Source organism: Silene latifolia, chromosome 1 (genome assembly GCF_048544455.1).
Source record: "Silene latifolia isolate original U9 population chromosome 1, ASM4854445v1, whole genome shotgun sequence".
Taxonomy (NCBI): Eukaryota; Viridiplantae; Streptophyta; class Magnoliopsida; order Caryophyllales; family Caryophyllaceae; genus Silene; species Silene latifolia.
In genome coordinates this window covers 155,723,439-155,747,266 of record NC_133526.1, presented here as the reverse complement: position 1 = coordinate 155,747,266, position 23,828 = coordinate 155,723,439, and the positions used below count along the sequence as shown (strand labels likewise).

The 23,828-nt window shown below is 39.8% G+C and overlaps 1 protein-coding gene across 1 annotated transcript; it reads right to left on the bottom strand.

Annotated features, from left to right (window-relative positions):
• Window positions 1–5,887: 5,887 nt before the first annotated feature.
• LOC141658851 (uncharacterized) lies at window positions 5,888–6,457 on the bottom strand. The gene is made up of 2 exons (XM_074465629.1): window positions 6,292–6,457; window positions 5,888–6,249 (listed from the first exon to the last, which is right to left on the bottom strand). Exons 1-2 carry the CDS (start codon window positions 6,455–6,457, stop codon window positions 5,888–5,890), a joined length of 528 nt encoding a protein of 175 aa, XP_074321730.1.
• Window positions 6,458–23,828: the final 17,371 nt, after the last annotated feature.

Sequence of the window (23,828 nt, the reverse complement as noted above, 5' to 3'; positions counted from 1 at the left end):
ACCCAAATCCAAGGTCGAAGTTATACAAGCAAATCCAAGACGATACGAGCCATGATCAAAGACAAGGGTTCAATCAAGAAAAATGACCGAGATCAATATCCAAGGCAAGAGAATCAAAAGAACGAGGCTCAATCAAGCAAGTCAATGTCGATACCCAAAGTCAAAGTTATTTTCAAAAACCTGAATCAAAAATCTGAGCAAAAAGTGGGGATATATTCTAGACCAATAATATGATTCTAGATCAAGAACGAGTATAAAATCAAATGCTGAACGGAATACTGCTGAAGTCTATATAGAATCAAGACGTCGATGAAGATGGTCAGCTAGTACCCTTACTTAGCTTTTCACATACCCTAAGTCCTTCTCGAGACCGTTACAGAGAGATAGTTAGGAATTTTGAGAATCCTCTCAAGCTTGTCAAGTATACCCATCCTTTAGGGCCAAGACATGGAAAGTTTAACCCGCATCAATTAACCTACCTTTATGTGCTCAGGCTACATCAAGTCAAGAGACTCCATTTCCAAGCCATATTACAAGCCATAACCCCACAAAACCTTAACTCCACAAAATCAAGCTCCAGAGATTTGTCCATCAAAGCCTCTTATTTCTGAGCTCCACATTCCAAATATCCAATCCAGTTTTACCTTGACCCAGACACGGAGTCTTCAGATACTTTGCTACCTAGAATGGGACATACCCATATCATCCTTAAGTTCCACTAAGTGTGCTCACATAACAAGGAAATTTTTTACAAACTTGATTACACCTCTTTGGTCTATAATCAGAGGGAGTTATCTCAAATCGATTCTTCGAGTCACCAAAGGAATATACTCTCCTTAGCCATGCACTTTAAGGTCCTGACAACATAAGCTTAGGCACACACTTGAACTACGAGCATGGTTTGATTTCACCTCTTCAGGTGGATACGTAGACAGTCCTTTCTTACACAAGAAGGATACAACCACGACACCCAAATAAAATTAACCAAACCTCAGAATTACGATCCGGTTTGATTTCACATCACGTGAATACGTAGGCAGTCCTCAAGGACACAACCATCCCCACTTTTAACTTTCAACCTCAATCATCAATCATCCCAAACATCCCACTGTTAACTTTCAACCTCAATTATCAATCAAACCGACCATCAACTTTCAACCTCAATTACCATCCCTTTCCATTTCATAACCTTCCAACCACAATTTCCATTTCTACTTCTTTACTGGGGGCTCCTTCTTGTTGCCCAGTCTCCTTTTTACCAAAGTCTAGAGTCGTCTTGTCATCCTGGGGGCTTCTCTTCCGAGATTCCACCCTTCCTTTACTCCTCTCTCATTAAAGTCAAGCTAGTACTCGGTCCAGGCAATGACAAAGGTCTTAGATCGATTCTCCAATTTATCGTGCCTCAGAGGGGTCTCTTTTACAGCAAACAGTGTCAAAAGATATCCAAATAGACAACTGATCTATGGCTCATGCCTTGCTTTTATGTTCCCATCATTCTTGCAATTCTTCTACCTCTGGAACTGATACGCATTATCACCCATATTTGGTTAGGGGTTGCGCATATTTACGCGAAGTCTGTCAGATTCATCCCTGAGTCGCATCAAATCTAAGTCAGTGTTGCGTTAGTCTATCGTCTTGCATCCTAGTGGGTCTATGTCGTGTCAAGTCCTATGACTAAAGCCCATTGAATATGCATAACGCATTACAAACGATAAATTTTTTTGAGCAAGTTTTAAATAACTCTTATAAAGAAACAACTTTTGCAAAACCTATGTGTTTCCTCATGCGTATGTGTTATTTTTCTATTAGATTGCATTCTTGTGTGGCCACTAACCATGCAGGTAAGTATCATAAGCAGTGCTCGCCCTAACTTAGGGCTTCGCTCAAGTCCGAGTAGATTGTGAATTGTCGCAGTACTTTATCAAGACTTCGCTTGCAGCAACGAGCGGATTTTATCTGACGGTGTTTCGACACACCTCAATAATCCCCCAGCAAGAGTTCATGACAGCCGACTGTTCTTCTCAAGACATGGAGATTCAACCTCAATAATCCCCCAGCGAGAGTTCATGACAACCGATTGTTCCTCTCGAGACATGGAGATTCAACCTCAAGTTTTGCCGGAGTTCGCTTGAGACCGACGTAAGCAGATTCCACCCAGCAGTTTCTACCGACGTCCTGCTACCCCTTCAATATTACGTTTTATTTCCTCTCAAAGAGAAAGAAGTCTCAGGTATGATCTCTTCTTATGGCTGGCGAGCCTTCTTACGTAGTCCAATGGACTTTAAACGACCCTCCCCGATAGTCGAAAGACTCTAAAATGTTCCCGACGACAGGTCCTTGGCTCAGACCCCTTGAGCCGCCTCGCGTCGCCATAGTCGTCAGGTTATAATCTTCGATTGACCTGATGGCTATACTTTGACTTTTGTCTTGTCCAAGCCTCAGTCAAAGTTGGGGCTCTATAGATACCTCATTTCTGCACCTCCCGCAAACCACCCGGTGATGATTTGGCCGCATATTTGGTACACGGAATGATTTATGACAATTCGTAAGTTTATCATCAAGTGATAGCTCAAATACTTGTGTCTACCCCTTGGTCGTCATCTACGCGCCGTTACGGTCGTTTTGACAGTAAGTAGAGTACATTTGGAGTCCGAGTCAAAAATTGTTTTCATTTTCTAATAACCGTTTAAAATGCCGAGTCAGAATATTCTGGAATGTTCCGGGTATTTCTATTCCATATTTCAATATTTTAATCTTTTGGCAGAGTATTTTCCGAAATTATATTTTAAATAATAAGGAAGTTGAGATCAACCGCAATTCCATAATAGAAACGCGAAAAATCTTTCTTCCGCAGGAGGAAACCTCTGGGGAAAGGACGCAGCACCTGCTGCGCCTCTTCCAAGAGCCGCAGTGGCTGTTGCGCCTCTTCCCCGGCTCCTTTTTGCGTATTTTAAGATCTTTTCGAGATTTACTTCCAAAGTTTTACCGAAACCCTAATTCCCCCGTGTGATTAGTATAAATAGGGACCTTCGTTCCTCATATTTCTCATGCGAGTGTCCGCCCTTCTCTTCTCCCTTTGCATTCTAAGACCGTGCTCTTTGCTTATTGGCGTCTACGTGCTTGAACTTTCGACCACGTAAGCTCGAATCCTTCAGAGTACCAGCCTCGTTTTGCATGACCGACCAATTTGACCAACTCACTCAATCAACTTAATCAATTTAGTTTAATTCCTCTTACGAGGGCACTTTCGTCGTACATTCGAGTCGAGCAATCACTAATCATTAACTTAGTTAATCTCATTTCGTCAAACATGTAAGTCTGAGGGTGTAAATCCTATCTTTTATTATTGTATTTTATTTTGTACTAATCATTGTAATATTTACGTCGAAAGCATGTTTAAAACCGATTTATAAAACCTTTTATTCAAACCTTTTCATGGATTAACGGGAGACTGATGACGAGAAGGAACGCAGCAACTGTTGCGCCTCTTCGAAGAGCCTCAACAACTGCTGCGCCTCTTCCTGAGCCTGCCGCAGTTCCTGCTTTCCTTCTTGTTCCTTCGTCTTCTGTCAATTTGTCTGTTTTATTTCATCTTTTCTTGTTTATTTCTTATTTCGTTCACATACTAATTTTAATACATAGTTCATTAATAATTCGTCACTTTTAATTCCCGACTTAATCACAAGTAATTAATATTTGCGGGTTTTCGTCATTAAATCAAATCCAGGTTTTAGAGATTCGATTTATCCATATCAAGTCTCGGGGATTCGACCTTTGGTATATTTTCATCTGTTTATCGTCGTCATCATCAGTAGTTCGACATTAGTAAAACTAATTAGTTAATTTTAATAAATTTAATTCATAATTAATCTTATAATTAGTCTTTAATTTGTTGTAATTAATTCGAGTCCGTCCTTTTTATTGTTTTTATGACCTTTTTATATGTAAATAATCCGTTAAATCACTTTCACTTGAGTCGAATATTATTAATCGAGCATTACATCACCAACGAACATTAACAATATGCAGTCCCGGCTTCACAGCCAGAACTCACCTCAGGAACAGACGCAGTGACCACTGCGCCTCTTCCAAGGGACGCAGCTCGCTGCGCCTTTTCCGGGTTGAGTTCTGTCCCTGAACTTCCATTGTTGCTTTGACCTAGTTTATTAGTTTACGTATTAATCAAATATTACCCGTATTATCACCATTAATCTGTTCGTTAATTTATTTTCTCTTTTCTTTTCTCAAAATATCCGTTTTAAATGTATTTTCGACGTAAATCAACCAAATCGATGTAATTATTGTAATTTTCAATTATTGTATTTTCTCGTATTCTTTATTATCGTTTGTTTGTATGTTTTCACAAGTAATCAACCTTAAATCCTTACTTCGACCTATTGTATGCTAAATTACATGTTTCACCGACTTAGTTAATTTTCACATGTTAGGATTAATTTATTGGATGTTGCATTGCATGCATATAACCGACAACATATCAAGTATAGATGATTTTCCTTAATCATTAGTAGAGGCCGCTATCGAGGTGGGCGGGATTAGGTGTTCGATCAAAAGAGTTTCCTAATACGTACCCTCACCCCTTACTCCAGATCTCTGTGAACATCCGTGTTCATTGGCATCCACGAGAGTCATTCTAGACATAGAATGCTAAGGGTAACGAGTTCTTAGTGTCTATGTCACTACTTTGTGTCTTGACATGACGCGAAGTATTGGAACGGTTTCCAATTTTCCACAATAAATTGGTAGCGACTCCACAAATGCAAACGCTTGTTCCCAAGCGACCCCGTGGGCCCGCGTCCACATTATTATTATTATTATTATTATTATTATTATTATTATTATTATTATTATTATTATTATTATTATTATTATTAGTAGTTTTATTAGTATTAGTAGTATTATTATTAGTATTATTATTATTATTATTATTATTATTATTATTAGTAGTAGTAGTAGTAGTAGTAGTAGTAGTAGTAGTAGTATTATTCTTATTCTTATTCTTCTTATTATTATTATTATTATTATTATTATTATTATTATTAATGTTATTATTATTAGTAGTAGTATTATTATTTGTATTATTATTATTAGTAGTAGTAATATTAGTATTATTATTAGTATTAGTATTATTATTATTATTATTATTATTATTATTATTATTATTATTATTATTATTATTATTATTATTATTAGTAGTAGTAGTAGTAGTAGTAGTTTTATTAGTATTATTATTATTATTATTATTATTATTATTATTATTATTATTATTAGTAGTAGTAGTAGTAGTAGTAGTAGTAGTATTCTTATTCTTCTTCTTCTTCTTCTTCTTCTTATTATTATTATTATTATTATTATTATTATTAGTGTTATTATTATTATTAGTAGTAGTAGTATTATTTGTATTATTATTATTAGTAGTAGTAATATTATTATTATTATTATTATTATTATTATTATTATTATTATTATTATTATTATTATTATTATTATTATTATTATTATTATTATTATTACCTTACAAATATTACTATTATTATTATTAGCTTTGACCAAGTGACACATGGTCAACACGACCACAAGTAAAATCCCGACTCAACCATTATTTATTATTTAATTCTATTTATTCTATTATTTCTTCTTATTTTTATTATAAGTTATAAATGTAATAATTAATTCATTAAAAGCCATTATAAATGCTACTAAAATAGGGGGTATTACAGTCTTCCCCCTTTAAATAGAACATAGTCCCGAAGTTCACTCAAAGTACTCAACAATAGCCGAATAAAACCAATCCCCAACTTATTATTAACAGCTAAAACACACTCTAATTATTAAACTTATCATCAAGAATGCAAAAAAATATGAGGTGTTACATCATATCCCCCCAAAAAAAAGTTACGTCCTCGTAACCAACTAAATTAACAAAAAGATTAGAGTACTTGTCCCTCATAGCAGCTTCAGCTTCCCATGTAGCTTGCTGCACATTATGATTAGTCCATAAAACCTTCACTAAAGCTGTCTCTCCATTCCTAGTCTTTCTTACTTTTCTGTCCAATATCTCCTTAGGCATTTTAACATATGACATCTGCTCATCTATCTCCACATGCTCAGGCTCTAACACATGAGTAGGATCACTCACATACTTCCGCAGTTGTGAAACACGAAATACATTATGAATTCTGTCGAAAGCTGGAGGTAGTGCTAATCGATAAGCTACCTCTCCAACTCTGTCTAAAATCTCATATGGTCCAATGAACTTCTGACTCGGCTTACCTTTCTTCCCAAACCTCATCACACCCTTCATAGGAGATAGTACTTTTAGTAACACTTTGTCTCCTATCTCAAACTCTATCTCACTTCTCTTCAAACCAGTATAACTCTTCTGTCTATCCTGCACAGCTCTCATCTTTTGTCGAATAACCTGTACTTGCTCCACCATTTCCTAAATCATTTAAGGTCTCAACACTACTGCATCTGCTATGTCATCCCAACAAACTGGACTCTTACACTTTCTCCCATACAATGCCTCAAAAGGTGTCATGCTAATGCTAGCATGATAACTATTATTATAAGAAAACTCAATCAAATCCAATCTCTTCTCCCATGATCCGCCAAAATCCATCACACAAGCTCTCAACATATCCTTCAGTGTCTGAATAGTCCTCTCAGTTTGACTATCTATAACTGGATGAAATGTTGTACTCATCTTCAACTGAGTCCCCATCAAAGATTGCAACTCCTGCCAGAACTTAGGTATACACCTCGAATCACAATTAGAAATAATAACTTTAGGCACACCATGAAGCTTCACCACATACTTGATATAAGCCTTAACTAACTCCGCCTTACTCCACGTATCTTTCATTGGGATTAAGTATGCTGACATACTTAATCTATCCACAATCACCCATATCATATTATGCATTTTCTAAGTTTTTGGCAAACCAACAATAAAATCCACGAAAATGCTCTCCCACTTCCATTCTGACACATCTAAAGATTGAACTTTGCCTTGTGGTCTCTTGTGCTCACCCTTTTCCCTTTGATATATCAAGCATCTTGCAACAAACTCAGCTATCTCCTTCTTCATCCTTGGCCACCAAAAAGTCTTTTTCATATCATTATACAATTTGTCTCCTCCAGGATGAATAGAATAAGGTGTAGAATGAGCTTCGGTGATCATCTTTCTTTTTAATTCCTCATCATCAGGTATACTATCTTCCAGCAAATCTATGACCGTCATCAGAATAAATCTCAAACTTGGAAACAACCTTAGTGTCCACAGCCGCGCGCCACTTTTCAATTCTAGGATCGTCTTTCTGCTTCTCCTTGATCTCAGCATATAACTCGGGCTCTATGGTCAAATCCCCAATTGAATCACCCTTTCGAATCATACATCTTCACATCTTCATGCAATTTCACCCTTGACATAACAGTGCATAAAGCATGGACAAACTTCATACTTAGTGCATCTGTCACTACATTCGCCTTCCCTTCATGATATACTATCTCCATGTCGTAATCTCTAATTAGCTCAACCCATCGTCTCTGTCTCATATTCAACACTTTCTGGGTATATATATATATACTTCAAGGTCTTGTGATCAGAAAATATCTTAAAAGTAGCTCCATAAAGATAAGGGCGCCACAATTTTAATGCAAATATCACGGCTCCCAGCTCCAAATCGTGAGTAGGATAATTCTCCTCATATGGCTTCAACTGTCTTGAGGCATAAGCAATAATCTTCTCATTCTGTATCAACACACATCCCAAGGCCTAAACCATTCTTCGAGGCATCGGTGTAAACTTCGAAATTCTCACTCCCTTCAGGCAAGACAAGAATAGGAGCTGTAGTCAGACGCTCCTCAAAGGTTAGGAATGCCTTCTCACAACTCATCCCACTTGAATCTATTTTCCTTCCTCATCAAAGTAGTCAAAAGCTCAGCTATTTTTTAGAAGTCTTTTACAAACCTCTCATAATAGCCAGCCAACCCCAGAAAGCTTCTAATATCACCCACATTCTTTTGTCTCTCCTATTTGGACACAACTTCAATTTTACTTGGATCTACCGACACTGTGACACCCCACGATAATGCGGAAAATATAACAAATAAATTTAAGCGAAAATTATGAAATTTTAAAAACTTTTTATTACTAGTTAAAGTTTATGTAACACCCCCATTTATTTAGGAACCTTTAGCAAGACATTCCCAATAAATAGGACTGTTACCATCTCGGTTGCCCGAGGTAAATGATATAAATTAAAACAAACCAAAGTACTTTAATAACTTTAACTGAAATAATGGTTTTATTACATTGCCAACAGATTAAATTTAAACCTTAACATTACAATATACTACGAAGCGGAAATTACATAAATAAAGTTGTATAAGTCAACTAAGTGATCTAGACAGCAACTATGGCCCAAGTCGAGCTCACGTCCCAATGCTCTCAAGTCAGCTAATCTTTAGTACCTGTCAAATCTGCTCCCCATTATGGTTCATCACAGGTGTTCACGAATACACTGTCAACCACGAGGTTGAGTAGGATAACAATCTCGAGACAGATAATATAAATAGTAAAAAGATTCAAGCACAAATGCCAAGTCAACTATTCTCCCAACACACCACCACGAAGGTATTAAACGGTGTCTGCCAGTAAGTTTATAATACATCACCCGAAGGCTCTTACCATGATGCCTACCTCAGCCAGTAAGTTTATATAACATCACCCGAAGGCTCTTACCATGATGTCTACCTCAATCAGGCTAAATCTGATATCCAACTCATCATCAAACCAATTGTAGCAACAACAATGGCTACCTACCACACCGTCTCAATAATATCCAATACAACCCCCTTCCAATCACAATATACAAGATATGTATAATCCAATCATCAAAACAGTTCAATTCAATTAACACAACATCCAATTAAATAAGAAGATACACAATTAATAGGTCCAGTAGAATCGTTATCCTACCTGGCAAACAAATACTCCGTATACCGCAATCCAATAAGTCGAAATCCAATTAAAGCTTCTCAACAATTCTGTCACCTAACATAAATAATTATTTATAATTTAATTATTAATTATTTAATACATTATTATAATTTAATCCAATATAATTCATTTACATTAATTATTTCCGTACGAATTATCATTACGTAAAACCCATCTTTAAAATTTAAACAAGTCAACTCTTTAACCCACTACACCCATGTAACCCATGATAACTCCCCCCATTACCCGTGTAACACCCATCACCAACACCCACACATACACCCCCAAACAACCAGTTTTATTACACCCAAACCCGACACAAACACCTCTGACACCTGCCCCACCGTGAGCCTTCACTTCCAGCCACCCAATCACGCCCCAAACACCAGCTTCAACCGCCTCCAACCGCCCCTAAACTCATGCCCTAGCACCCACAAGCATAACATCACCATTACCGAAAACCCGACATCAACAAACACCGCGTTCAAGCTATTACCTACGATGACCACCACAACCACTATAGTTCACCATCATCCTCCACCGTGCCCATAACCACCAGCAACCCAATCACTCACGCCTTAACTACCTCTCTAAACCCGACATCAACAACCAAGTCCTCCACCCTCAACACCGTGTAAAGAACCCCTCGCCACTACCACCACAGCCACCACTACCGCCTATAACCACCACCGTTGGCACCACCGTCCCACGGTGACTCCATAGGTGGTCCCCTTTCCCCGGTACAATCGCAAAAACAACCATAGTGTCCGTCTTAAAATAGCCACGATAACACCCCTGTTTTCCTCTATTTTGCCGCCACCACCGTCACCAACCACCACCTGCCACCACACCTACACCTCCCCCAAGACCAACTCAACCGCCCTATCATAACCCAACCATGCCCAGGTCAAGACTCATCCATTATAGGGTTCAAACCCAAGTTTAAACTCTCGGCACAAACACCTAACCATCACGACAACCATCCCTTGTTCCCAGCCCTGGTTGGTCAATGTCGGTCAACAAGGTCTCATGGTGGTCCAACTTGGTTCACGGTTATACTAGGATCAAGGTTGAAGTCATATGTTGGCCCTATGGTGGTCAGATTACACGGTTAAGACAAGTAGTTTGCTAGGTTAACTAGTTGTGTAAAGCGATCTTACCTCTTAATCGATTGCAAGCTTAATTCCGTCTTTCCTCCTTTAATCCCTTCCTTCTTCTTTCTATCAATTATTTTCAGACTTCTTTGTATATATATAGTCTAGGTTTAGATGTATAGAACATTAATTAGGAAACTTATTACCTAATTACTGTAATTATTAGAAAATACAATTAGTAATATTAGTATCATTACTCAAAAATAAAAAATCCCGAGAACGATACCCAAGGCAACACGGTCCATCACCACTTCCCGACTCACTTATTGTTCTATTATATTATATATTATTCCGTCTTATTCGCGATTATAAATTATGAACTTATTATAATTAGTTATTTAAAATGCGTAAATTATTAATATAAATACTTATCAAATTACGGGGTATTACAATATTCCTCCCTTAAAATGAACTTCGTGCCGAAGTTCACCCAAAATGCTACGAAAGTCTTATGAAACCATCAACACATCTGAATGCAATTTCAACTCACTATCATTGCAACACAATTAACTTTCTTAATCATTATCAAACCATATCATACTTATCAAAATGTATCACAAAATTAACTCAAAACACAAAAATGTATCACAAAATAAACTTAAAACATGAGGTGTCACATTCTACCTCCCTAAAAATAAACTTCGTCCCGAAGTTTCGGAACTACTATTACTTTATTAAAACTACTAACAACTTAAATACTTATAAATGATAAGACTCCACTCCTCCTAATAAACCCTAGTTACTCTTCTCCCCACTCCCTTGTACGGTGCTAGCTGTTCCAAATGTCTTTCCACCATTACTCTGATCAACTCCTTTGCCTTGCCTAGTATTGTAGCTTCTATTGTAGCTATTATTAAAATTCACCTGATTGCTCCGACCCCCAGTCTTTTGATTACTCCCATAACCTGACATAGGAGTATAGTAACCCCCATTCTGATTCCCATTTCCAATACCACTTCCTTGCCTCTCCAAATTTACCCTACACTCAAACCTCCTATATCCCAGCTTCCCACACCTGAAACAATTCACATTACTAGCTCCACTAGACCACCCTCCACTCGAAAAATATGATTGGGATTGACCCACAGCCTACTTCTTACTGCCTCCTGCACTCTCAGTTGTAATTTCTACCTTCCTCTTCTCACCCTTCCCCTTCTTTTCCTCCTTCTCCCTCTTCTCTTCCTTTAACATATCTGCAATCCTCTCTGCGTGCCCAGCTCGCTGATAAACATCATCCATGGTACTTGGCTGACCAGCTGCAAGCCTCTTCTTAATAGTGGTTGTTTAGCCCTTTTCAAATCTGAGTGCCAACATTTCATCACTAAAATTCAAATTAGCTACATATTCTGACAATTCCATAAACATGTTATAATAAGCCTCTACTGTCATCTCCTCAGTCATCTTGAAAGAATCAAATTCAGCTCTCATCTTACTCTTAATATGTTCTGGTACAAATACAGCTCTCATAGTCTCCTTGAAACCCTTCCAAGTGATAAACGGTTCATCACTCTCCCTCCAAGCTTCCCTTAACACCTCCTTACTACGATTCCACCACAAGCTCGTTGTTCCCCTCAAATTGTAAGTAGCTTGATCTACCTGTAGCTCCGCAGGACAACCCAGTAACTCAAAAAGATTGTCAAACTCCCTATGTCAATCCCCAAGTAAAGATGGTTCACCTAATCCGTCATATTTCGTCGGGTTATGCCTCACAATATTAGCACTCATCTTTGCTGGATCCTGTACTGACCCCTTAGCCTTCAGTGCCGCAGTCAAAGCCTCATTCATAGATATCAAACGGTCAATCTCCTCTTGGGACATGGTAGAGGGTGTAGGTTTAGATCTCTTTGGAGGCATGGTTTTATAAAAGTAAAACAAGACAACATCAGTTTCTACCCGAGTAAAGATGGCTTAACATTTTAAATATTCTATACTTACAAAGATAAGGTGTGGTCAATTATATCCTTTCTTACCCCTCCCTAGGTCCTCCTATCATCACTCCCACCTCCCAACTATCATAGGTTAAGAACTAATAAAACATTTATATTAAACTTTTGGTAAAACTCGCATTTTCAGAAATTAAAGTTAAGCTGTAACTTTCAAAAATCACCCTTAAATAACCATTACGTTCTACATTGAGTTTTTATACTTTCCAGAAAATATAAGGAGTTTTAGAAATATGAGAAAAATAATCGAGTCCAAATCTCGAACAACCATTTTATAAAGATTTTTACAATCCAGTTGGTCCAAACAGAAACCGATCAGCAATTTGTCAAAAACTTGGGTCAACTTGTAAAAATCACCATTAATTGTCAAAACATTATTTTGATACGTGGCTTATCAATTTGAAAACATATTTGAATCGTTTAAACAGTGGAGTTGGAATTAGTCAAATATCTTAAGTACAAATTAAATGAGAAATTTTACAAAATCGTTTGTCGAAAACTTAACTGTACAGGAATATTCCAACCACTGTCCACTAAAATATTTATTTCTCCCAAACCGTAAAATATTTAAACATTAGACCAACGACATTAGAAAGCTAACTCACTAGGTTATCACTCATAAAAATTTCAACTTTATACGATAAACAGAGGTCAAATGGCAACTAAATCAAATAGGGGTAAAATCTGACAAATAAGGTTCGACTTCTACATTTCTTTTTACTAGGCCATAAGGCCGTATTATCACCCTCCTATACTTGTATCAACATAATTTGGTCAACATACTTCACACACATGACTAAGCATCTATTCTAAATTATCCCTATCACAAATTCAATCATTTAATAATATTGTAAATAGCATGGTTTCGGGATTCACATAACCGCATATCGCTAGACATGATACTACTATAATCATCCAATCAAATAATCAATATCAATTCAGAATTACTTCATGCTTATGATAAAAAAACAATTTAATCATCAAATCCTCATTTCATCCATTCCACTCTCTTTAAAATTAAGGGTATGTCTCGTAACCTCGCTCATCAACCAAAATAATACACACCCAAGGCAACAATGACTCCTAAGAAAATAAACAATATTCATTTTAAATTACCTCACTCTTCAATATCTCTCAAGGTAACCGGTTCACAACTGGAATGGCCGGGGTTCGGAGTGACGGTACCTTCTCATCCTAAGCCAAAAGGGCTCATAACAGTTTCTACCCGGGTTCATTTTATTAGACACATCTTATATTCATTATTAAATTCATTGGTTAGGCCTGAAGATCGTTTTGCTTTGATACCACTTTATAACACCCCCCATTTATTTAGGAGCCTTTAGCAAGACATTCCCAATAAATAGGACTGTTACCATCTCGGTTGCCCGAGGTAAATGATACAAATTGAAACAAACCAAAGTACTTTAATAACATTAACTAAAATAATGGTTTTATTACATTGCCAACCGATTAAATTAAAACCTTAACATTACAATATAGTACGCCGCGGAAATTACATAAATAAAGTTGTATAAGTCAACTAAGTGATCTAGACAGCAACTATGGCCCAAGTCGAGCTCACCTCCCAATGCTCCTGATGCCTGTCGTTGTGTGCACCAAAAATAATATTTATAAAACCTACTAGAACTAACAGAAGCTAGTGGTAACAGGGTCGATCCGCAGGGAGGTAGGGAGATTATAGTTGCTTTTAATTTTAGTCTAACGGTAACAGTGAGGGGGGTTTTGATGTGAATTATAACTAAATCTAATAACATAAACTAAATAAACAAATAATAGTAGCAAAAGATGTAAACAACGATAAAAGAAATGCTAAGACGGTCGGTTCACTATAGCTGCGATGGCACATAATCCTAGGTAAGTCCGAAATACAGTCGTGTAGGATGGGTAAAACAAGTCCTCTCGGTCCAAGTTGATTTACCAACTCAAGCAAAGGTACTTGCACACTAAGACTATGAATGACCTTTTAAAATTTTTCAAAATATACCTCATCCTTCGTTGGTACCAGCCTCTCTGGATATGGGGCTTGCAAAAATAACTTAGCCCTCTCCTCAGTATCTCTCATCCCAGCATTAGTGGACTTGGGCCGAAAATCGATCACCTTGTCTTTGTTGTAGATCAAACCCTCTTCAGATCGTCTCAAATATGAACCATTGACCACATCAACAGCGTTGTCAGTCGATCGACCGTTGGGGTCGGTCGATCGACTGACATCCTCAGAGTTAGGTACTGGTGCTGCACTGTAGCTGGTCGATCGACTAGTGTGGTCGGTTGATCGACCGATACACCTGCTGATTGCCTTCTTCTCGACTTTATTTTTCTTCCCTTTTTCAACCATCTTTTCAGAACCGTCTTCCACCATAGTGGGCCCATCAAGGGTAGACCCACTCCGGAGACGCATAGCACACACAGGATCCATGTGTTGATTTTGCTGAAAGGAAAGTTCGGCTATTCGAGACTGTATCGACTTAGTTGATGCTGCATATTCTTCACTACTCTTAGCAAATTCAGCTATCAACTTTTGCATTACAGCTTTCATCTCCGCAACCTCGTTATTTGACGGTTGTTGTTGCTGCGGAATAGGCGGCTGAATCTCAAAAGGCGGCATGTATGGTTGATGCTGTGAAGTAGGAGTGTAATAATATGCTTTGGCTTGCTTATATTGTCGGAAAGCAAGCATCGAATCCGTAGGGCTAATACAGTTATCAGCTATATGTCCCTCTACACCACATCTTCTACACAAGAAGGGAGAACTGGAGACATAATTCTCCGTCTGTATTCTCTGAAAAGCTTGCTGCGTCTCATAATTACCGATTCTGGAGCTTAGGGCAGCTATTCTTGCAACTATATCGATATCCATCAGGACCGAAATAACCTGCAGATAAGAGAAAACTACAAGAAACGTAAAACTGTCTCAAGGAACTGATGTTCCCTGAGACCAAATAAGCTAAAATTAAAAACAACTAAAAATTAGCGCTGCCTCTCCGGCAACGGCGCCAAAATTTGATGCCTGTCGTCGTGTGCACCAAAAATAGTATTTATAAAACCTATTAGAACTAACAGAAGCTAGTGGTAACAGGGTCGATCCGCAGGGAGGTAGGGAGATTATAGTTGCTTTTAATTTTAGTCTAACGGTAACAGTGAGGGGGGTTTTGATGTCAATTATAACTAAATCTAATAACATAAACTAAATAAACAAATAATAGTAGCAAAAGATGTAAACAACGATAAAAGAAATGCTAAGACGGTCGGTTCACTATAGCTGCGATGGCACATAATCTTAGGTAAGTCCGAAATACAGTCGTGTAGGATGGGTAAAACAAGTCCTCTCGGTCCAAGTTAACTAGTAGCTTCTTTCGGCCTATGCTACCAGTCCCTAAGTCTCACTAATACTAGCTCTCGCCCCGAAAAGTGATTCCTAAAGCCTAAATTACATTATCTCTCGATCTCAGCAATTTAGTCGTCTCAACTCATTAATTAATGCCTTTTCCTATCTTTCGATCTACGGGTTGGTCAAAACTAAGCATCTAACAAGTCTCCTCTCGGTCTCATTGTTAAATATTGCACTTAACGAATTATACGATGCTAATCAGACACGAAGTCGGTCGATCGACCAGCTACCCCAGTCGATCGACAAACTGGCTCAGTCGGTCGACCAGAGAAGCCAGTCGATCGACCAAGCCCTAATGCGGGGTCACCTATTCTAATGCCATCTACGCTATAGCTCCCCTACATCTTAGCAAATGGTATTTAGCTACTCATAATAATTCTAACTACAACTACGAAAGCAATTAAAACAGTAAACGAAAGCATGATTAAAACGATTTAACAGTAAATTCGCAATAAAGAAAATTAGGGCTTAAGGGAACTAATCTAGCAATTCTAACTACGAAGATAATAAACTTAAACACTGAAATTATGATTGAGAAATACCGAAACTGAAGGCGGAAAGGAAATCCAGATGCAAAATAACGAACTTTATTGAGAAACTAAAGTATTTGAATTGAATGTAAACTATGCTAAAATCGAGACCTAATGTCTCTAATATCCGATGCCTCAAACTGAATCTGTAACACCCCCATACTTCAAGTGCCTTACCAGGACCACTCAGGAATAAGGATGCTACCATCTCGGTTACCCGAGGCAATGATAATCAAATAGACAATAACGAAACGTACTTTAGAAGTATAACTTTAGTGAAAGGTTACTATCCAAAACCAAATCCAAATACGAATACAAGTTCTCAAACCAACTGTCTAATCAGCTAAATGAAATGTTTATTAAACTACTAAAGTTACAGCGGAAGACTTCTATCATCAGACGGTGGCACATCCCAGCTATCCAAGTAACTCGACTCATACCTGCTCAATAACTGCTCACCATCCCCGAATGGATCACCACAGTTTTTAAAACATTAAACGGGGTCAGTACTAATCACACAATTTATATAAACCAACAACACAGTAAACAAACAGCTCAACGATTACACACAATCAACCCACTCTAATCAATCTCTGTCACCGACTGTCCACTGGACCAGCCCTGCCAGTGGGGGACCGCAGCCGTACCCACCAAATCCTCGCTCATCATACCGAGCGATAACCCTGTCCCATTAATGTGCACATCCCCTCCCGTGGCGGGTTCCACAGAGGGCGAAACTAGGGCGTGAAGCCACTCCCGCAAGTGACTCTACTCAGCCGAGAACGCATCTCGAGAACCAGAGACAAACAATCACAACCATCAAACAACAATCAATCAACAACCGTCTCAATACGAATACGATAACAATCAACAGTCACACAACACCAACAATGCATTATGGGACTAATACTGAGTAGGGAAACCCTACCTGGAAAGCACAACAATCAGACGATCTCACAGTTGATATCAAAAAGCTTCCTCTACGAATCCTCCTCCTAACATACAAACATATAATCACTACCAATCACAAAATATAACAAAACCCCCAAATCCCAATATTAGGGTTTAACCAACTTTAACGAAACACTATAAAAACGGTACGTAGATCTTACCCTCGACGCAAGGATCACAATGGTATAAAGAAAGGTAAAATCCGACCTTCCAAGCTCCGGGATTTGCCAACAATGCGATTGATGCGAAGAACGTAGTTTGATTTCTCTTTTTGAAAGCAATTAGGTTTTAAAAGTGTTTAAGGAAAAGTGACGGAAGTAATTATATACTTAATCGCATTATTAACAAAACCCGAGAAATCATCCCCCGTAAACCGGCTACTCGATCGAGTAGCTGAGGTACTCGATCGAGTGCCCCCTTACTCGATCGAGTATCTATGTTACTCGATCGAGTACCCAACAGGTCAGAAACTATTTATAAAATGCAACACACCCTTACTCGACGGAGTAAGGCCTACTCGATAGAGTACCCAGAGACTCATAAAACCGTAGTATTACAGTCTTCCCTCCTTAAAAAGAACTTCGTCCCCGAAGTTCAAACCACAAGAAAACAAAGACACACCACAACACTCCCGACTCCAGAACCAAAACATAACTCAGCATAAAACATGTTACTAACCCAAAATCAACCCGACTCAACGACAACAACCATACCGACACAACATAAAAAGGGTATAAAAACTCTTTGCGATCATCTCCTACCCCCCTAAAAGAAATAAGGTTACGTCCCCGTAACCATATATACATGATCAAAAAGGAAAGGGTAACGCTCTCTCATGGCCTTGTCTGCCTCTCATGTAGCTTCCTCAGTCTCGTGGTTAAACCAAAGGATCTTAAGCAAAACTGTCTCACCACTCCTAGTCTTCCTAACCTTCCGGTCAAGAATCTGCTTAGGTACCTCAAGATATGATAAGGACTCATCTAGCTCCAAGCTCTCTGCCTCTAACACATGTGACGGGTCACTCACATACTTCCGCAGCTGAGATACATGGAACACATCATGCACTCTCTCTAACGCATCTGGTAAAGCCAGACGATATGCAACCTCTCCAACCCGCTCTAAGATCTCATAAGGTCCGATGAACTTCTGACTCAGCTTGCCTTTCTTCCCAAATCTCACAACCCCACGCATAGGAGACACTTTCAGAAGAACCTTATCCCCAACCTGAAACTCTATATCCCGGCGATGTAGATCTGCATAACTCTTTTGCCTATCCTGAGATGCTCTCATCCGTTCCCTGATCATCTTAATCTGTTCAACCATCTCATGTACCATCTCTGGTCCTAGAACCACTGTCTCAGCGTTGTCGTCCCAACAGATCGGACTTCTATATCTCCTCCCATATAAAGCCTCAAACGGTGCCATGCCAATACTAGTGTGATAGTTGTTGTTGTAAGAAAACTCTATCAAATCCAACCTCTGTTCCCAGCTACTACCAAAGTCCATCACACAAGCTCGTAACATATCCTCAAGAGTCTTGATTGTTCTCTCAGTCTGGCCGTCTGTCGCAGGATGAAATGTTGTACTCATCTTCAAAGTTGTTCCCAAAGATTCCTGCAACTCTTTCCAAAACCGTGAGATAAATCTCGCATCTCTGTCAGATACTATGTCCTTAGGGACTCCATGTAACTTAAGCACATTCTTCCGATAAGCCATAGCTAATTGTGCTTTAGTCCATGTATCTTTCATTGGCACAAAGTGAGCTGACTTGGTCAGTCGATCCACTATTACCCATATCATGTTGTTACCCTGTTGACTCTTCACCAAACCCACGATAAAATCCATAGAAATGGACTCCCACTTCCACTCAGGTACCTCTAAAGACTGAATCTTACCTTGTGGTCGTCGCTGTTCCCCTTTAACTCTCTGGCATGTCAAACAACGGGCCACAAACTCAGCTGTTTCTTTCTTCATCCCAGGCCACCAAAACGTGTTCTTCAAGTCCTTGTACAGCTTGTCACGACTTGGATGTACTGAATATGGTGTACAATGTGCCTCTGTCATGATAATCTTTTTCAGCTCCTCATCATTAGGGACACACCACCTACCATCAAACCTCAAACTACCATCTGTATGAATAGAGAATCGAGACACTGTCCCTTTCTCTACTACAGCTCTCCACTCGACCATCTTAGGATCCAACGCCTGTTTACCTCGAATATCATCATAAAGATCAGGCTGTACTGTCAAATCTCCCACGGCATCCCCTCTCTGCATCATATGTATCCCAAACTTCCCCACCTCATCTCTCAACCTCATCAAAGATAGAGCTGTACACAAGGAATGTACACTCTTCCTACTCAAAGCATCTGCAATAACATTGGCTTTCCCTTCATGGTAGATAATATCCATGTCATAATCGCCAATCAGCTCCATCCACCACCTCTGTCTCATGTGCAACTCTTTTTGAGTGAAGATGTACTTGAGACTCTTGTGATCCGAAAATACCTTAAAGGTTGCCCCATAAAGGTAATGTCTCCAAATCTTGAGAGCAAACACCACTTCACCCAACTCTAGATCATGTGTAGGGTAGTTCTCCTCATACGGCTTCAATTGCCTAGAAGCATAGGCAATCACCTTACCGTTCTGCATCAACACACATCCCAACCCATTCTTTGAGGTATCTGTATAAACCTCAAAGTTCTCGATCCCTTCAGGCAATGCTAAGATAGGAGCTGTGGTCAAACGCTCCTTTAATGTTTGGAACGCCGTCTCACAACTCTCATCCCAACGAAACCTGTTCTCTTTCCTCATCAAAGCTGTCATAGGTCTAGCTATCTTGGAGAAATCTTTCACGAACCGTCTGTAGTATCCAGCTAAACCCAAGAAACTCCTGATCTCAGCAACATTCTTTGGTGCTTCCCACTTTGTCACTGCCTCAATCTTTGCCGGATCCACAGCTACTCCCTCCTTAGAGATCACGTGCCCCAGAAAAGCAACTTTCTCTAACCAGAACTCACACTTGGACAGCTTAGCATATAACTCATGCTCCCTCAAAGTCTGCAACACAATCCTCAGATGCTCCTCATGCTCCTCCTTAGTCTTGGAGTAGACTAAGATGTCATCGATAAACACCACCACAAACTTGTCCAAAAATTGTCTGAAGATTCTGTTCATCAAATCCATAAACACAGTCGGTGCATTAGATAACCCAAACGTCATTACCACATACTCATAATGGCCATACCTCGACGTGAAAGTTGTCTTTGGTATGTCCACCTCTCTAATCTTCACCTGATGGTACCTCGACCTCAAATCAATCTTGGAAAAGACTGATGCACCACTCAACTGATCAAACAGGTCATCTATCCTTGGCAAAGGATACTTATTCTTCACCGTCACTCGGTTAAACTCTCTGTAGTCTATACACAACCTCAAACTCCCATCTTTCTTCTTCACAAAAAGGACTGGTGCTCCCCACGGTGATACACTAGATCTAATGTATCCCTTCTCTATCAGATCATCTAACTGTTTCCTGAGCTCCTCCATCTCCTTAGAACCCATCTGGTACGGTGCCTTAAAGATTGGCCCCGTCCCCGGTTTCAACTCAACTGTGAAATCTATCTCCCTCTTTGGTGGCAACCCCGGAATCTCCTCTGGAAAAACATCAGAAAACTCTCCCACCACTGGTATCTGATCAACTGTTGGACTCTCTATCCGGTCATCTCTCACATGGCACAAGATCAAAGGGCATCCCTTCCTTAGATAAGACTTCAAGGTGACTGCTGCAATCAACTTAACTTTGGGTTTGACCACAAACCCACGATAAGACACACTAACACCCTTAAGACCTCTCAAAGACACTTTCTTTTGATGACAGTCTATCTTAGCTTTATACTTTCTCAACCAATCCATCCCGACTATCATCTCAAAACCGTCAAAAGGAAACTCTAGTAAGTCTACAGGTAGATCAACTTGCCCAACTATCATAGACACATCTCTATACAACCTCCCACATGGTACAGACTCACCCGAAGGTATAAAAACTTTCTCACTTACAGACGCATATACCCTCAAACCCAACCGTTTAACATGACTCGTAGATACAAACGACTGAGACGCCCCCGAATCAAACAAAACAAAGGTATGAATACCGTTAACAAGAAAAGTACCAGTGATAACATGTGCATCATCCTCACCGCTTTCTTGTCCATCATAAATGACTTTCCATCGGTCTTGTCCACCTTCCGGACAAGATCTTGGCTGATGTAATCGGCTTAGCACCCGACCCCTGATTGTTGTTGTTGTTGTTCGTAGCTGGTTTCTGATAAGAATTACCGCCATTGCGGTTACCTCCCCCCGATAGCTCGACTTCCCGGTTAGACCATGACCTGACGGTCTATTGCTCGCATAACTCTGTGCAGGTCCCTGAGAAAAGCTCCCCCGAGCCGATCCCTGAAAAGCTCCAGGCATACTCGTGCACTCATGTCTCTTGTGGCCTACACCGCCACAGCCATAACAGGTCATCCCCCAACTACCACTACTACTCACACGGCCACGCCCAAAGGAAGCCCCAGCACTGAACCCTGACCCAGAAGAAAACCCTCTAGCTTGATTGTGGTTGCCTTTATTATGACTAGATTGGTCACCACCCTCACTCTCAGCCTTTCTTTTCTCAAAAACCACTCTCTCCTGAGCCATCTCCACCAACCTCTCAGTTCTCCCAGCCCTCTCATAAGCTTCCTTAACGTCAGTAAGGACTCCCACAGGTAGCTTATCCATGATCTTAGGGGTCAACCCCTTCTCAAACCTCAGCGCCAGGTTCTCCTCACTCAAACCCACATCCTCAGCATACCTAGACTTCTCATTAAACTGCTTGTAGTACTCAGCAACAGACATGTCAGATGTCATCTTAAACCCATCAAACTCCTCTCTCAGCTTACTCCTCACATGTTCCGGTACAAACTCTTTCCTCATAGCCCTCCGAAACTCTTCCCAAGGTATAGCAGGTAAGCCCTGGTTCGCATACATCTCCCTAGCACTCACCTTCACCTTCCCACCACTCGCCAGCTGCTTCCCTCAGGTAGAACGCAACTTATTCTACTCTCATCTCATCAGGACAGTGAACCAAGTCTAGTATGTTCTCCATCTCACGATGCCAGTTGTCAAGAAGGTTTGGTTCCCCGGTTCCCTTGTACTCTTTTGGGTTAAACCTCGCTATATAAAGGCTGATCTTAGAGTGATCAACCTCCTTGTCCTTTCCCACTTTCTTTAAGGCCTACGTAAGAGCATCCTGATGCTCCAACATCTTAACGATATCATCTATGTTCATGGTCTCAGCTCTCGCATACAAAGCGTTTCTCTTGGGCGGCATCTTGAAAATATATAAGAAAGGGTAGATATAAACATACGCACTAAAACCTCAAAACACGAAGGCGGACTGCCCAGAACACACTCGATCGAGTGCCTAAACCTACTCAATCGAGTAGAGGCTACTCAATCGAGTGCCCACCATACTCGATCGAGTGCCTCGACATCAGACCCCAAACAGACCTTCTGATCTCTAACATACTCGACCGAGTAGCCTACTCGATCGAGTGACCCCCTACTCGATCGAGTGCCCTATGTACTCGATCGAGTACCCAAAACCACTATTCTGGTTGTAAAAACGCCAAATACCCACTCGATCGAGTCAGACCCACTCGACCGAGTACCTCACCTACTCGATCGAGTACCCCCTTACTCGATCGAGTCATGCTGACTCGTATATACTACCCGCATGTTATCTCACATATCCCAACATATTCTATGCAACTTTATAAACTCGACATATAATATAGTTAAGCATGCAATTCTACCAAGCTTTTCATATGATCAACAAAACAACTATATCATATTATCAAACGCCACATAGTAAACATCCAACATGCTTCTTGTTCAAACAACTATTCTATATACTTCACCAACCTTTCATGCACAAACTCAGCCTTCTACTCCCAGCATCCAACAATTACAGCATACATCATCACATTCACATACAAACTAACAAACATCACATACGACCTTGACATATACCCCCCATGTGACCGGTTCAAAATTGTAGGGCGAGTTCGCGACTTTAGGACGTCTCCCAAGCCTTTGCATTAGCTCCTACAACCTTTACCCCGGGTTCATTTTAATTGACTCCCTATGTTCATTAGATTCATTGGTTACAGGTTTCAGGATCGTCGCTCTGATACCATTTTGTAACACCCCCATACTCCAAGTGCCTTACCAGGACCACTCAGGTATAAGGATGCTACCATCTCGGTTACCCGAGGCAATGGTAATCAAATAGACAATAACGAAACGTACTTTAGAAGTATAACTTTAGTGAAAGGTTACAATCCAAAACCAAATCCAAATACGAATACAAGTTCTCAAACCAACTGTCTAATCAGCTAAATGAAATGTTTATTAAACTACTAAAGTTACAGCGGAAGACTTCTATCATCAGACGGTGGCACATCCCAGCTATCCCAGTAACTCGACTCATACCTGCTCAATAACTGCTCACCATCCCCGAATGGATCACCACTATTTTTAAAACATTAAACGGGGTCAGTACTAATCACACAATTTATATAAACCAACAACACAGTAAACAAACAGCTCAACTATCACACACAATCAACCCACTCCAATCAATCTCTGTCACCGACTGTCCACTGGACCAGCCCTGCCAGTGGGGGACCGCAGCCGTACCCACCAAATCCCCGCTCATCATACCGAGCGATAACCCTGTCCCATTAATGTGCACATCCCCTCCCGTGGCGGGTT